Genomic DNA, 17,461 nt, shown 5'->3' with positions numbered 1-17,461 from the left:
TGAATTTTTTTTTCCTTATCCAACATTTTCACTCTATTTGTTTGACAAGTATACACTCTATTTCTATTCTTTCAGTGATTACCCTAGAAATTCTACCATGTATCTTTTACTGAATAAAATCTGGTATTAATAAGTATCTCTACCTTCCTCTTAAAAAGTCAAGGACCTTAGAATGCTTTAACTTCTTCACTTCTCTTCTGATTTATATGTTGTCATTATCCAGGATTTTTCTTTATTTAACCACCTGAATTAGACATTAGTGGTTATGTTTTACATGATCCATTTTTGTTTAAGTTCCCACAAGTTTAACATTATTTTTGTCCACCATTCCTTCTTGCATCTCATACCTTCCTTCCTTTTAGTTCTCTCAAGGAAGATGTTGCCCTTCAAGGGTCCTAGATTGATGTGGGGATCTCTGATCCAGTCTCCCACTCTGCTTGAGCCCTATGCTTTGTCTCCAACCCTCTGAGTACACAGCCTTTATAAATCAAGCACCTCACTGCCAGGTGCCAGCAGATGCCCTCAAGGCAAACTTTGACTTTGCTTATTCTTGTGGAATCAAGCATCCTTGTCATTTCAACCTCTGAGTGTTTCCCTTAGTTTCCTGCCAGCTCTACCATGCTTTAAACAAATATTTTAAATATATTATCCATTAAATAGATGATCTGACCAGGAAGTTTTTCTCTGTAGATCATTCTGTCTTATTCTCTAAATATTCTTAGGTAGCAGTTTTAGTATTTTTGTTTTTTGAATTGGTTTCATATAATTGTTTTATTTACTGTGTATGCTCCATTAGTAAAAAGTAAAATTTTAAAAGCCATTTAAATGTCAAAGTGGTTAACAATTTTTTTGCCTAACATATATATTTTTCATAAGCCAAGAGCCATTTCTAAAAGACTACCTTTTTTTTCTGAATTCTAAGTGTAAATATTGACTCCAACATAATACGTATTATCCTCCAACATATTATAGAAATTTTCAAACATCCAGGAAAGTTGAAATAATATATTTATATTTTTACCACCTAGATTCTATCATCATTTTACAACATTGTTTTATCACATATCTATTCATCTCCCTTTCTATCCATCAGCTCATCTTACTTTTTTGTTGCAGTGCCAAGAAGAATGCAGACATCAGTACATTTCCCCACAAATATTTTATAAACATGATATTTTTATTTCTAGGCAATAAAGCTCCCTATCCCAAGATTTTGCTTACTATTTTATAAGCATTTTAAAAATATGACTATCTGTGCCACAATCACATAATACCATTTGAGTCAGAAAACAATAGTCTTATAGTTAAGAGGGGAAATAAACAAGTAAAATTAACTATTAATCCTTTATAACATATTTCCATGTTAGTAAAATAAGCTTCATATGTGGCACATTCACTGAAATGTTTGCCCTTTTATTTCATCAATATTTAGGAGTTCCTCTTATAGTTTCTATTTATTTATAATGAAAAGCTCCTACCTGTTAATATTTCCCTATTTTTTTTAACATCTTTATTGGAGTACAATTGCTTTACAATGTTGTGTTAGTTTCTGCTGTATAACAAAGTGAATCATCTATACGTATACATATATCCCCATATCCCCTCCCTCTTGCGTCTCCCTCCCACCCTCCCTATCTCACCCCTCTAGGTGGACACAAAGCACCGAGCTGGTCTCTCTGTGCTATGCGGCTGCTTCCCACTAGCTGTCTATTTTACATTTGGTAGTGTATATATGTCAATGCCACTCTCTCACTTTGTCCCAGCTTACCCTTCCCCCTCCCTGTGTCCTCAAGTCCATTCTCTACGTCTGCATCTTTATTCCTGTGCTGCCCCTAGGTTCTTCAGAACTATTTTTTTTTTAGATTCCATATATATGTGTTAGCATACGGTATTTGTTTTTCTCCTTCTGACTTACTTCACTCTGTATGACAGACTCTAGATCCATGCACCTCACTACAAATAACTCTATCTCTTTTTATGGCTGAGTAATATTCCATTAATACTTCCCTATTCAGTAGTTCTGGAGGACTATTCAATTTTATGGAAGCAGAGAGGTGAACAATCACCTTCTGAACTTAGTTTAGGCAAACCTGCATCTTCCTTCTATGATATTGTGATTTATAATAAGAAATATATATGTTAGATCTTTGTACTGTTCGTGACAAAGGAGCTCCCTGGAACTTCCTAAGTGATAAGGAGCCAAAAAGGTGAAAGGAAAGTCTTTTGTAATTCATAACAATCCCCTTTCAACCATACCTGAGTTTAGGTTAATGAGGTGACTTTCTGAAAGCCTCTACAGATGGGGTTTGGTTGTCAGGGAAACCAACCACATGATTAGAGTGTTAGAACTTCAGTCTCACTCCTGGACTTCTGGGGAGGAGGGAGGAAAGGGGAGCCAGAGGTTGAATTAATCACCAATGGCCAGTAATTTAATCAATCATGCCTATGTAATGGAGCCTCCATACATACTCAAAAGGAGGAGATTCAGAGAGCTTCTGGATTGGTGAATATATGGAGGTGCTGGGAAGGTGGTGCAGTTGGAGAGGGCACAGAGGCTTCGAGTCCTTTCCCACATAACTTGCCCTATGCATCTCTTCATCTGGCTGTTTATTTGTATCCTTTAAAATATCAGCAATAGGGGCTTCCCTGGTGGCACAGTGGCTAAGAATCCGCCTGCCAATGCATGGGACAGGGGTTCGAGCCCTGGTCTGGGAAGATCCCACATGCCGCGGAGCAATGAAGCCAGTGTGCCACAACTACTGAGCCTGTGAGCCACAACTACTGAGCCTGTGTGCCACAACTACTGAGCCTGCGTTCTAGAGCCCGCAAGCCACGACTACAAGCCCGCATGCCACAACCACTGAGCCTGTGCTCTAGAGCTCGTGAGCCACAACTACTGAAGCCCGTGAGCCACAACTACTGAAGCCCATGAGCCACAACTACTGAAGCCCGTGTGCCTAGAGCCCCTGCTCCGCAACAAGATACTGCAATGAGAAGCCCGTGCACCGCAATGAAGAGTAGCCCCACCAGGGAAGCCCCACCATATACTTTTTGATATTAAAATCAATATAACATTTTATTTTTTTTCTAATCTGGACTCAAGCAATCTGAGTCCTCAGCTTAACCAGTGGGTGATCTTAGGTATATCCCTACTCTGCATGATGCTTCTTTTCTTCATCTTTAATTTAAAATTCTTTATGATGATCTTTACTGTTTAGGACTTATTCCATTATCTAATAACTTTTTTTAGAGTATTAAAATACTGGCTAGCCTAGTACAGAGGGTAATGCAATTCTAGTACTTCACAAATACAAAAAAGTATTTGCCCTTTTTCTCTTCCCTTAAGCAGGAGAACTTCTTGGCAGCAGATTAAACAAAAGGATGGTTCCAACTTAAGCTATCTCATTCAATTTCTTCTACACTTAACGTTCCTTTTTTCATAATGCCGTGTATAGGCTACTGTCAAAAGAACTACTAAACATTCATTATAATTGAAATAGTAGAAAGCATGCAAAAAAGGAAATATGAAAAACCTAGTATACCCTAAGAGACTACATTCAATTCCAGATGTAACCACACAGAAAAGTTAGAGTCTGTGTGGTTACATCAGTACTACATCAGTCCCAGTATTTTTGTCATGTCTATGCATATGCTTATACATAGAACACTGCCTCATTTAGGGTGAAGAATCTCTTAGAATATACTAAAATCGTTCAGATAAAAAGGCAATATTCAATTGTAGGTCATAACTCATGCAATATATTAACATCTCTCAGCTTCTAAAAAGACTGTTTTCCAAAGGTTTCACTGTTGGGTAGAGATCAAAGTGCCACTTTATAAATAGTTTACTCATTTGTCAATTGATAATACCTCCTTAGCAGGGTTGTTCTGAGAAAAAAAGGGGAGACTACACATGAAATTGCTTGAGTTAAAAAGAACTACAACAGCTAGGTTATACTGTAAGTAAAATTAAAACTCTAAATTCAACTCAATGTAATTTATGGTACATGAAACTGAAAATTCTATTACTTTCTATTATAAAATATATATAAAAGTACACAAAATGTATACTTTCAGCTAAAAGAATAATAATTTTTATTGGACCCTGATATATACCCCACTCATCTTAAGAAATGGAACATTACTAATACCTTGGTGGCTCCATGGGCTTGTTCCTCTCATATTTCTCTTAACCCACTCCACAATATCCTAAATTTTGTTATACTCACTTCTTTGCTTTTACTTCTAGCATTGACATATTCAGATGTATCCCTAAAGTAACTAACTAGCTAGTTACCTATCTATCTATCCATCCATCCATCCATCCATCTCTATCCATCCATTCATCTTCCATCCATCTATTTTTTGAACTTTATATAGAGAGAAATGCTATATGTACTTGTCCTTCAACTTCTGCAGTATCTGTCTCAGAGTAATTTCTTGACATTATCTAATTTTTCATATAATCCATAAGATTAAAAGAATTAAAGGAAATTAAAGCAGAGAAAATGAGGCACAGTGAAGCTAGCAACTTGCCACCTTGTACAGGAAGACAATGAGCAAATTTCTCTACAGTAATTCTGAAAGTAAAGCAGACCCGTGACTGTCTTAGAACATTATAGCACATTCATTTTAGCTGCAATTAAAATAAACATTTCTCTATTGTTAAGAGTACAATTAATATTTTTAAATTCACTTTACATAGCTGGTATTTTTTGCTTTCGTATTAAAGGGGCAATTATATTAAAGTGTAGTAATGATGTAAAAGCCCTCAACAATATTCCAATATAGTCCTTAATAGGAAAACAAGAACGAATTAAATAAAGAATATCAAGAGCCAATATGTTTTTCTCTTAGGGGACAGACTATTAGAAAAGAGATAGCCATATTATGGAATATTCTAATTAAAGAAGATGGCTCCTTGAATAGGTAATTAGTCTGACACTAATTAATTCAAAGGTATCATTCACCTGAGTAAGTGGTGGAAGAATCTCCTTGCATATTTGCTGATTTGGTCTCTGTATTCCAATATAGTTGTATCCAGGAGTGGTCTTGTTGGAGCATAGAAGGTTCCAAGGCTTGCCTCAAGCTGTGCTGTGGAATTCAAACATAGCAGCACTAAAACAAGTGAAACTCCTTCAATTACAACAGAATACTCATGTTTGCAGTCAGTCAGGTTTTGCAAACTTGGATGAAATGTGAGCTTGTTGCAGGAAAGATGAAAGTAAAATATGACAGCTGATACAAAAACAAACCTGTGTATAAACTTTCACTTGAAGCAAAGCTGACAATGACTCTGAGCAACAAAAAGCTGTCAAAACTGAAGAAATCCATAATGAATCAACCTCTCACCACAAATGGGTAATTAAAACAGTGACTCATCAGAGTAACACAGTTTGAACTAGTATTTCCAGTAAAATCAACTCACAGTGTGCTCAACATTTACTCTCTTTAGCTGAAATCAGTATTAGAAATGTTTAAAAAAATAATACAAATAAAAATATCCTGATTGGAGTAATAATATCTCTCTATTACAACTTTAGAGAAAGATTGAAATTCCCTATACCTTCCTTAAATCCTGTCCTAAACAACAAGATTGTTGGTTTTGTCCAAGTGTGAAAGTTAACACCCCTGGGAGGTATGTTAATCTGCTTTGGTCAACTGACACCCTCCTAGGAAGGAAGGATTGGAGAGCAGGTTTTGATAAGCCAAAGGGCTAGTGACTGGGAGAAAAAAGCACATTTTGCCTAATTTACACTTTTACCAAGACATGCCAATGGAGTTGTGCTTCTTCCAAGAAATACCTGGAAAATATATAATTACCATAATGGTGAGAGTTGTATGAGAATACAGTTCACAGTAAGACTCCACTGATTTTTATGCTACTAGCACTAGGTTGAATGAACAATTCCTTATTTAGCAAAACTCTTTAGTTTTAAGCATATTTGGGTTTGAAAGTATTACATACCTCGTCAGAGTAATTGCTATGGACTTGGCTAAGCTGTTAGTTATTTCTTTTTTTAATCTCAGATCTAGACAGTAAAGTAAGATGAACCTTAGTGGCATTTTCTTTCAAAGCAGCAGTCAATTTAGATTAAAATTGAATACAGCAATGCCATTGTGAAAGCAAGCCAGATTCTCTTGCCATTGCTTGTTTTCCTGACAGCATGTTCCGTACATCTGAAATGTTTGAGCCTACATGGAATACTCGTAGCTCCCAGCACAGTTATAGATTCATTAGATAGCCCAGCTTGATGTTTAAGGCAGAAATGAAGATCTCAAAGACAACCACAGCACAGCTACAAATAAAAGAGCTCACTGGGTTCCACTAATAAGAGGAAAACAAATTACCATGTCAAATTTGTTAGATTCAGATAGAATAAATCTCAATAGAGAAGAATTGTAAATGTTTTAGAAATGTGTTTTGCAGTTACTTGGGGAAAAATGCATATACCTACTTAAAATGTACATATTCTGATAACCCAGCATCATGCAAGCATTTTATTTTAATAGCCTAATATATCATACAAGCTTTTTATTTCCCTATCCACCCAATATGGTTCCTTGATAATATCCTTTATTAAGGTGGGAATCTGATAATACCCATTTGTGAATTCCCTAATAATCTTTCTTACTACACAGGTTTCTTACAACACAAATTCACTAAGGTGCTAGCAATTTCTCAGTGTCCTGAGTAAGAGTCAATATTTTATCTTCTTCATATTTCTTCAACTGTAAATTTAGAGTATCTTGCATGGATTATGTGTACCATAACAGGCTTTCTTTAGGGACCCTGCTACTTTTTTTTTCCTCTGCTATCTACCCAACCTGAAGAGTGTACCAATACTAATAAATAATTACTTGAGATAACTCTGCAGGTAGAAATATTACAGTAATCCTAGAACCCTAAAATTTTGAAGTTATAATCTTCTTTTTATTTTTAACTAATATTCATTGAGTACCTACTGTGGGCCAAGCACTGTGCTACGCATTTTCTCATTGCAGAAGTACTGGAATCTCCGTAGATGTGTTGGACTACCTCCAAAAAGCACATTCAATTAACATTAAATAAATATTTATTGTGGGCCTCCTATGAGTTGGGGCCAAGTCCCATGATGCAGACTTCTTGAAAAAACATGTTCTTGCTGATTATTCTTCTCTAAAATTAGTAAAATGAAGGTTATGTACAGAATACTATCTAAACAATTTGTTTACTTTGGAAATGTAATAAAATGGAATAAGAAAATCTATAAACATGGAAAGAAAATAGTGGGGAAGAAAAGCTCTCCAGTAAAGGCCTTGTGACATATTCCCTGTTTTCCTTACCTTGTAAATCACATACAGAAAGTTTCTCATTGGCCATGATTTCCCGCTGTTAATATCAATGCTTATTACAAACATTTGAAATAAAGATATGAATGCAAGAATGTTTAGATGCATTTTACATTAAGTAAATAAATTACTCATAATAAAAATAACATACACTGGATAACCGGCAAATATAAAAATTGATTTCATTATTGTATGTGGCACATATATATATTTTTTTTCTTTGTTAACAGTGCCTTGCCTCTCTTTGACAATAAACATCTGAGATCCTATGGGCAAAATAACTTATTAAGAGAAGGTTGGGAAATCCAAGCACGCAGAAGGGAGACGGGTATCAGAACTCTCAGTTAGAATGAAAACAAGAAGGAACAGCCTGGGCTGCAATTCTCACACACACACACACAAAATCAGTTGTAAGGTCTACTGTCTGGACAAAGAACTTGGGATGTGAAAGAAAAATACTGATGTCTAAAGTAAAGGAGAAATAAGGACTTTGTTTAGGGCCCTTTGTCTTCCAAACCCTAGAGAGTACATGAAATTTCTCATCAAAGTTTGAAATCTGAGCATATTCTACACATGAACTTAGTCTGAAATATACAGTGACTTCATTGTGAGTTCCAACATAGGTGTATACAGAAAAGTTATTACACTGACAAATACTATACAGTAAGTACCATATGGGAGTAATTATTTGATATCTCATTTTGTCAGTTTAATAGGGCATTAACATTTTTATCTTCTAATCTCCAGTAACATGACTTCAAAACATCCTCAAAAAATAACTGATAATAAAATGTACTTCATGTATATACAAAACCCATTTATGAAATATATTTTAAGTCTGACCTTCTCTCTCTGGAGTGAGCTTTTGTCTAAGAAGGTGGTTTACGATGGCAGTCATGCTGATAAAGCACTGGTAGCCCAGAGTGTCCCAGTTCATACTACTCAGGATGTTTATTGCCTCACAGATCTCATCACAGTGAATGTACTGGAAGATGATGTCTACCAGGCCCAGCTGTCCTTGTGTGAAGATACCTGTCACAGAAAAATATAAAATCAAGTGAATCTTTTAAAAATACGAAGTAGGACTTCCCTGGTGGTCCAGTGGCTAGGACTCCATGCTCCCAATGCAGGGGGGCCAGGTTCAATCCCTGGTCAGGGAACTAGATCCCACATGCCGCAACTAAAGACCCCACATGTCGCAACTAAAGATCCCGCATGCCACAACTAGAGACCCCACATGCCACAACTAAAGATCCCACATGCCGCAACTAAAGATCCCAGATGCCACAACTCAAGATCCTGCATGCCACAATGAAGATCCCACAAGCAGCAGCTAAGACCCAGTACAGCAAAATAGATAAATAAATAAATAAATAAAAATAAAAAGTAGAATAACAAAAACAGATTTAACTTTTCTACAAAGGAAAAAAACAGTGATCATTTCTTGCATAAAGTACTAGAAATGTGGGATTTGGGGGGGCCAAGAGTAATATGGCACTGTGGTTAAATCTTTAAATACCACCTACCAACTCCATCTAGCTTATGCTTACCATTCAGCACATATTAACTAATTTATAATCAAACTGTTCAGACTAAAAATGAAAAAACGTGAGAACTTTTAGGTAAATCACAATAGCTAATTTAATTTTTCCCATCTGTCATTTAGGCCTCTGTTGTATATATTTAGAGATAATTTTGATGTAACATAATTCTTATTGACCAGCTTAATTAGTTCTAAGTTGCATCTGGTCTTCAGCCCCATGTACTTGGGGGTCAAAAAGTACAAATATCCGTGACAAATATAATGTGACTATATAAACATTTTTAGGACTGTTTTTTATTAATGGGTGCTCTAAATTGATAGCTTCTTCACAGATACCACATACCAATTTATTTTAAATTGGCATTGAGATTATTCTCTTCTATTATTAGTAATTATTAGTAAGAAATTATTAGGATTAATCTTGTTATTGATCCACTTTCACAACTAAGATCTACTATAAAATATCTTAGAACAACATAAACACATTTGCTTACCCTTTTAAAATGAAAGAAAATCCACTTCTAAGCTTAGAGAAGCAAGAGCACAAAACAAAGGGGGGTGGACTCTGTTCTAGTTTTATCTTATCATCTTTTAAATATGGCTGATCTCATTTGAAACTAACAATTTCTGTGTAATTAAGTGACAATAAGTATTAGTGCTTTTAAGGAGTTTGGTTTTTTTTTTTAATCTTTAAAAAGTAGCTATCTGTAAAATCTTTTTCCTTCCACAAATGTTTACTGATTTGAGTGAAACTACAAAAACTTCTCAGTACAAATAATCATAAAGCTAAATGAGAAAACATATGTGAAATTATTTGGAATCTGTGAAGTATATAAAATAAAAACAGAGAAACAAAGATAAAATATTGCAAACTTCGCTTCTGAAATTACGCAAGCTAGAGACAACAGTAGGGCTTTTAAAATGCTGAGAGATAAAAATGAATTAGCCTAGAATTCTAACTTTATAACAAAGCATTGAAAATTCATGAAGAAAAAACATTCTTAATAACAGAGCTCTAAAACAATAAAGCAAAAACTATCAAACTAAAAGGAGAGAAAGTCAAATCTACAATTATCATTGGAGATTTCAGTATTTCTCTCTGATTAGTTGAAAAAAATGTATAAACAGAAAATCTGAAAATATAGAAAACACTTGAAAAACATCAGTAAATTTGACCTAATTGACATTTATACAATGCTTCACCCACCAACGGCAGAATACACATTCTTTTTAAGTGCACATATAACACCAACCAAGATGGAGCATATTCTGGGAGATAAGACAAGCCTCAATAAATTTAAATGCTTTGAAAGTATACAGAATAGGTTCCCAGACCACAATAGAACTAAATTAGATATCAAAACAGAAAGATATCTGGATGATTTTTAGTGTCTAAGGATTTATACACCAAGATTTTCAAGGGAGAAAATATTCCCCTTATATCCTCAGTGTGCTGGTAAGTCTAAGTGATGTAAATACTCCCACCATGGCTGATTTCAAGCACTAATGTGATGTCATGGAACAAGTGATGCACCACTGCACACTGTTATGTAATATTTCTACCATACAGATTAAATAAGTGTAAATAACCTCAAGGGTATAGGTAACAGCAAAATGTAGTAAAATAACTAGGAAGTGGGGAAAAAAGAAATATATCTGGAAAATCTTTAAATATTTAGAAATTAATCAACACTGTTCTAAATAACCTATGGGTCAAAGAAGAAAACACGAATTAGAAAATATTTTGAAATGAATAAAAATAAAAATATAACATCAAAATTTGTGAGATGTAGCTGTGGTTATAGTATTACTTAGAGGGAAATTACCAGCATTAAATATTCAATTACAAAAGAAAAAGGGTCTAAAATCAACAATCCAAGCTTCCACATTAAGAACCTAGAGAAAGAAGAGCAAATTAGACCTAAAATAAAATAGGAGATAATAAAAATATGAAAATAAATAATAGAGAAAGTCAGTGAACACAAAAGCTGGTTCTTTGAAACAATTTGTAAAATTGACCAACTTCTGCCAAATTGAGAAAAAAAGAGAAGATACATTTATCAATATCAAGAATAATCATTACAGCACTACAGACATTAAAAAATAAGTGAATAATATGCTAACTTTATAGAAATAAATGTAGCTTAAATGAAATAGATTCCTTGAAAGATACAAATTATCAAAGTTCATTCAAGAAGAAATGAATAGACAACCTGAATGATCCTATATTATTTAAATTTGAACTTGCAGTTTAAAAACCTTTACACATACACAAACACACACACACACACAAAACCAGATGCCTTCACTGGTAAATTCTCTCAAACAATAAGAGAAGAAATAATGTCACCTCTACACAACTCAAAATATAAGAGGAGGGAGTATTTCCTAATTCATTTAATGATATCAGCATTACACTGATACCAAAAATGACAAAACATTACAGGAAAAGAAAAAGAAAATTGCAAACCAGTATCTCCCATAAACAGATACAAAAATCCTTAAAAAGTATTAGCAAATCCAGCAACATATTAAAAAGGTAACACATCATGAACAAGAGAAATTTATCCCACAAATGCAAGGTTGCTGAAACATCTGAAAACTGATCAACATAATTCACTATATGACCAGAAAAAACATATAATCATTTCAATACATGCAGAAAAGCACTTGAAAAAATTGAACATCCACCCACGCTAATATATATCAGCAGACTAGGAATGGAAGGGGACTTCCTCAACCTCGATAACATCATACATACAGTGAAAGATTAAATGCTATCCACCTAAGATTGGAAACAAAGCAAGGATATCTTCCCTTGCCACTTCTATTTAATATTGTTCCATCCTAGCTAGTAAAATAGGGAAGAAAACAAAATAAAAGGCATACACGTTGGATAAGAATATATAAAACTTGTTTTTAACTGAAGTTGTCATAGTCATCTATGTAGAAAATCCTAAGTAATCTACAATAAAATGTTACTACAACTAAGAAATGAGTTTACCAGGGTTGCAGGATACATGGTCAATATTTTAAAATTTTATTTTTATATAACCCCAATGAACAATTAAAAGTTGTAATTAAAAATACTAATTACGATAGCATCCAAAAACATGAACAAACTATGTACAAGATCTTTACACCTTAAACTATAAAACACTGCTGAGAGAAATTAAAGAAGACCTGAATAAATAGAGATGTTGTGTTCATAAATTGGGAGACTCAATATTGTTAAATTGTCATTCCATCCCATATTGATCTATAGATTCAATGTAATCTCAATCAAAATCTCACCAGGTGTTTTTGTAGAAATTGACAAGTCAGTTTTAAAACTTACACAGAAATTCAAAACATCTAGAGTAGCCAAAACAATTTTGAAAAGAAGAACAGAGACTTCCCTGGTGGTCCAGCGGTTGAGACTTCACCTTCCAGTGCAGGGGGTGCGGGTTCAGTCCCTGGTCGGGGAGCTAAGATCCCACATGCCTCGTGGCCAAAAAACCAAAACATAAAACAGAAGCAATATTGTAACAAATGCAATAAAGACTTTAAAAATGGTCCACATCAAAAAAAAAAAAAAAAAAGAACAAAGTTGGAGGACTAATAGTCCTGGCTTCAAGACTTACTGTAAAGCCACAGTAATTAAGACAGTGTAGTACTCGCTAAAGTATATACATATAGATCAGTGGACGAGAAGAGAGTCTTCATAGATACACACACACATATGATCAAGGGAATTCAATGGAGGAAGGATAGTCTTTCCAACAGTTGCTGCTGGAACAACTGAATATTCATATTAAAAAATTAATTTCAACTCATACCTCACACCATACACAAAAAATTACTTGTATTAGACAATAAACCTAATTGTAAGAGCTAAAACCATAAAATTTCTAGAAGAAAAAAGGGTTCGACAAAAACTTCTTTGATAGGACATAAAAAGCATAAGCCATAAAATTAAAAAATCCAAGAATTGGCTTTCATCAAAACTAAAACTTCTGCTACCTAAAAAACTGTTAAGAAAATGAAAAGATAAATTACAGGATGGAAGAAAATATTCACAATACTATCATCCTACAAAGGACTTTTGTTCAGAATATATAAAAACTCTTACAACTCAATAATAAACAAACAATCCAATTAAACTTGGGCAAAAGATTTGAAGATATACTTCATCAGAGAAGATATATGGCAAATAAGCACATAAAAGATGCCCAGCTCCAAAGGCTCATCAGGGAAATGCCAACTAACACCACTATACACCTACTACAATGGCTAAAATGAAAAAGACCATTAATGCCAAGTTTTGGTGAGGATGTGGAGTAACTGGAACTCCAAAATAGTTTCTTCTTAAGTTAATCGTAAACTTAGCATATGGCCCAGCCATTCTACTCGTAGGTTCTTCCCAAGAGAAATTAAAATAGATCTCCACACAAAGACTAGTACAAGAAAGTACATATAGCATTTTCAATGATATTGGCTTAAATTTGGAAACAACCCAAATGTCCATCCACATGTGAAAAAGATACACAAATTGTGATTTATCTGTATAATAGAATACTACTCAGTAATGTAAGTGAAAATTTACAGATACACATGGAAGAGTCTCACAGACTCTTCCATACTTACTGAGTGAAAGTAGCAAGACACAAAAGAGGACCTATTTTTTGAGTATATGTCTATGAAATTCTAGAAAAAGCAGATCTAATCTGTAATAACAGACAGCAGATCAATGCACTTTAGCTTTGAGGGAGGCAGGGATTGACTGCAAAGGGGTTGAGAGAATTTTGAGGGTGAGGGAAATGTTTTGCATCTTGATTGTGGTGGTAATCATGAGGATATACATATTTGCCAAAACTCATTGACCTATGTATTTTTAAAACAGGTACAATTAATTTTATGTAAATTATACCTCAATAAACTTGATCTAAAAATCTATCATCACTCTAGAAAGCAGAATGCTGTCTGCAACAGCAATCCATCTAAAATGATATAAGATCTAGTTTTAAGATGACTAGGTATCTAGTAAAGTATTTGACATATCCTTCCAGCAATAAATTACCACCAATTACCACTTGGGTAAAGTAAAATTTAAATAACTCATTAAAAATAACTCTTTTAAAGAACACATACTTCTTACAAAAGTTCTATGAGAAAAATCAGACTACTTGATTTTTAGATAGAGTGACAAACACACACAAGCACACACATTGCCTGTGATTTTCAAAATCCTATGAGAGGGAAGAAGTTAGCTTTAATTATTTGTTTAATATCATCATTTGAACTTTTAACCTTTTCCTAATTTTGTAGGTGTTATGAAGCACTGTGGGAGCACTCCAGGTAGATGGAATACTCAACACCACTATGGAAAGGAGGAGTGTGAGAGCACATGCTGTGACTGGGGAGCTACTAGGGAAGCACAGCTGGGGAGATGAAGCCAGAGAGGCAGACAGGCTTATTAACCACTGAAGGATTTCAGGCTGTAGAATCCATGACCAAATCTGCACTCTGGTGGCAGTTCAGGGGATTAATTGAGCGGTGGGTTGGGAAGATTGGAAGACAGAAGATTACAGATAGAGGGCCACTGCTTGATCATGGTAAAATAGCAAAGATCTAGATTAAGGTAATGACAGCAAGGATAAATAGAATGAGATGTTTTTGACAGTACGTATTTAGAAAGGCAGGATTGATGGGATTTGGTCGCTGACTGGATATGGCATCAGGGGTGAGGGAGGATTCTAGGATAACTTCTGACTTGGGATTCTGTCTGTCTAAATAACTGTACCATCCCTCAAATTGGAGAATATAGGAGGAGAAGCAGGGAAAAAGATTATGACTTCATATCTGCACATAATAAATCTGTATACCTGCGTACATTCAGGGGGAGGTATCCAGCAAGCCAGGTTAATATGTGGATGTGGAGTGAGGAGTGGTCTGGGCTGAAGTTAGAGATAGGATACCAAAATCAAAAATAAACTCTCAATCTGTATAAAATGGGAGGAGAGCTAAAAATGGAACCTTAGAGAGCCTCAATATTTTCATGAGGAGGCAGAAGAAGAGCATAAAAAAGTGACGAAAAGTTGCATCTGGAGTCCTAGAAGCAAGTATGATGAGAGTTCTATGATGGTGAAAGTGGTCAGCAACCATCAAATGCTGAAAAGTCATCAAGTAACATAAGAGAAATATGTGTATCAAGTAGGACGTCACTAGTGACCTTTCCAAGAGCAGTTCCAGGAGAACACTGAAGAAAAGAGCCAGAAGGTGGTGCTGTGAGGGGTGAATGGGAGGTAAAGAAGCAGAGAAATTCAGTGTTCACTACTATTTCAATGAGTTTGACTATGAAAGGAAGGTGAACATTTGATTAATAACAGAGGGAAAACAATTTTAAAGAAGAGATGTATGTATGTTTCTTTGTTTCATGGTGTGGCTTGGGCCTGTACCTGATGATGTAGCAAAATTCATGGGGAGAGTGGGGAAGGTGACAGAGTAAAGGTATCAAAGGGAATGTTATGGGATCCAGAGTGGAACCAGTGGTGGAACTAGTCTTAGACAAGAGGAAGGCTCCTTTTCCACTGAATTGAAACTGAAAAGATTTATGTACATGTAGGTAAGTCGTTGGGTGGGTGGTGAGGAGCAGATAAAGTTAATGAGGTGCCAATTAAAAGGTGAGATTCTCTGTTGAGAGGGCAAGGAGCTGATCATGTGAGTTTAAAGACAGCAGTGAAGGCTGGAAAAGGTACTGATGAGAATGGAAAAGCTTTAATATCTCAGTAATATAATTAGGGACTCCTCTTAATCCCAGTATATGTATATGGAAATATGCATAATGACTGTCAGGTAAAGAAATTCTTTTTACACATTGCTTCCACAAAGGAGGACGACACTTCTAGCTCCCTCCTGAGGAAGACATGTTTTTCGCATTCTTACAACAGTGGTGATGGCCTTTTAACCACAGTGCATTTGTGCGATAATTTTAAGGATTTAGAATGGAAGCCCTAGCCTTGCAACAGAGTTTTCTTTCAACATGACACTAACTGACCTATTCTAAGAGTCAAATTCCAAAAATCTTAGCATCTTGGCAGTAGCCACTGACACGTTTACATATGACAGCATTCTATTTTAAACTATGATCTATCTCAGCTTCTTACATTGTAAGCTACACCTTTCATGTCAAAATTTCCAAAGGCTTGCATAACAAGCATATGAAAAACATCTCATAAATGCTCCCTAGTGGGGAAACTGCACAGGCAACTACCTGTTTATATATGCAGTAACTTGAATTATACATGAAAATTCCACATGGATGCCCAGAATCAGCACTGTGTTAATTCAAGAAGTATATTAAAATTTCTGGATGTATTTAGTAGCAGATCCTAAGAAAAATCTGTTCTTTAAACAGGGTTTTCTTTAAAAAAAAAAAAAAAAAAAAAAAGATCTGTTAGCTGGAATCTACTGTTTCAAGGAATCTACTCTTCCTAGGAAAAATAATCTGTAATAAACATTAATCTTATAATACATTTTCAAAAATCCTGGGAAACTCCATCTTTAGATCCTTTAAAGAGCCTGTAAAACTGTAAAATTTCCCTATTCTATAAAACTTCAGTCATATTGAAAATAAAATTTAAATGATAAATGTCAGTTGCAGAAGTTATCACCTTTTCATTTGAATGCTTGACTTCTATTGGATAATTCTCTTCCAAGAGACCTACTTGGGAAAAAGAGGTGACAGCCAACTCATTGCCTAATTGATTTAGGAACAGTGCCCAGGGAGATAGTCCAATTAAGTTTACAAGCTGGCAATTAGCAGGAAGCCCTCTAAATCCCTACACTGAGAGCCTGTTTACTTTAGTAAGAAGGCAAATGTGCTAGAGATAGGAAGAGAAAGCTGTGCTTTTTGCAAAGCTGTTGTGAGTAGGCCCACAAGGCAGGGCTGAAGAAAGGCTAGGTATACGTCAGAAGACAGCCTTCTGTTTGACAGGTAACTTGGGTTATTGAGAGAGAGAGAGAGAGAGAAAGGTGGGGGGGGGGGGAGGGAGTTTTAACAGATATGCAAAACATCTAACATCCACTTTAATAAGTGATGAGTATAGAGACATACCACTGTTAAACGTGTAGTTGGGCAAAGTAGAACTGGATTATCTCATAATAAATGAGATTCCAAACATATTTTTCTTGGACAATACTGACATTATGAATGGATTTAGTTGCATTTTTAATATGTGGAAAGAACATAGCCCTCACATTATATCCCTGATATCTTTCAAGTTAGTCAAGTCATTTTCATTAGATTTATTTCATGTGTTCAATTTCAGAGGCAAGTAGATCCATAAAAAAACAAAGTAAACTGACAGCTATTTAACAAACACTACAATGTCTTTAAAAACTTAACTTTGTACCACAGAGCCAAATCTTGTAAGGGGTTTTAAAATGTATTTACTTTTCTATGTTTTCAAGTTGCGGTGATGTGCATTAATTGAAATCTGTTTTTTAAAACCTAAGTGAGGTTCTTTCAAGAATGTTAAATTATACAAAACTGCCTAAAGGGACTTCCCTGGTGGTGCAGTGGTAAGAATCCACCTGCCAATGCAG

The 17,461-nt window shown here is 35.0% G+C and overlaps 1 protein-coding gene across 9 annotated transcripts in view; it reads right to left on the bottom strand.

Moving 5' to 3' along the window:
- WDPCP (WD repeat containing planar cell polarity effector) overlaps positions 1-17,461 on the bottom strand; it is a 418,665-nt gene that overhangs the window by 237,930 nt on the left and 163,274 nt on the right. For all 9 annotated transcript variants that reach the window (XR_009506547.1, XM_059943231.1, XM_059943237.1 and 6 more), the window contains exons 11-12: positions 8,176-8,364; positions 4,971-5,094 (exon numbers count right to left, since the gene is read on the bottom strand). Coding sequence is in view for 8 of the 9 variants with exons in the window: in XM_059943231.1 (XP_059799214.1) it covers positions 4,971-5,094; positions 8,176-8,364 (313 nt within the window). In the remaining variant the exon portion in view is untranslated. The remainder of the gene's footprint in view (positions 1-4,970; positions 5,095-8,175; positions 8,365-17,461) is intronic.

The sequence above is a fragment of the Balaenoptera ricei genome, chromosome 13 (genome assembly GCF_028023285.1).
Source record: "Balaenoptera ricei isolate mBalRic1 chromosome 13, mBalRic1.hap2, whole genome shotgun sequence".
NCBI lineage: Eukaryota > Metazoa > Chordata > Mammalia > Artiodactyla > Balaenopteridae > Balaenoptera > Balaenoptera ricei.
This window is presented reverse-complemented; position numbering and strand designations above follow the sequence as displayed.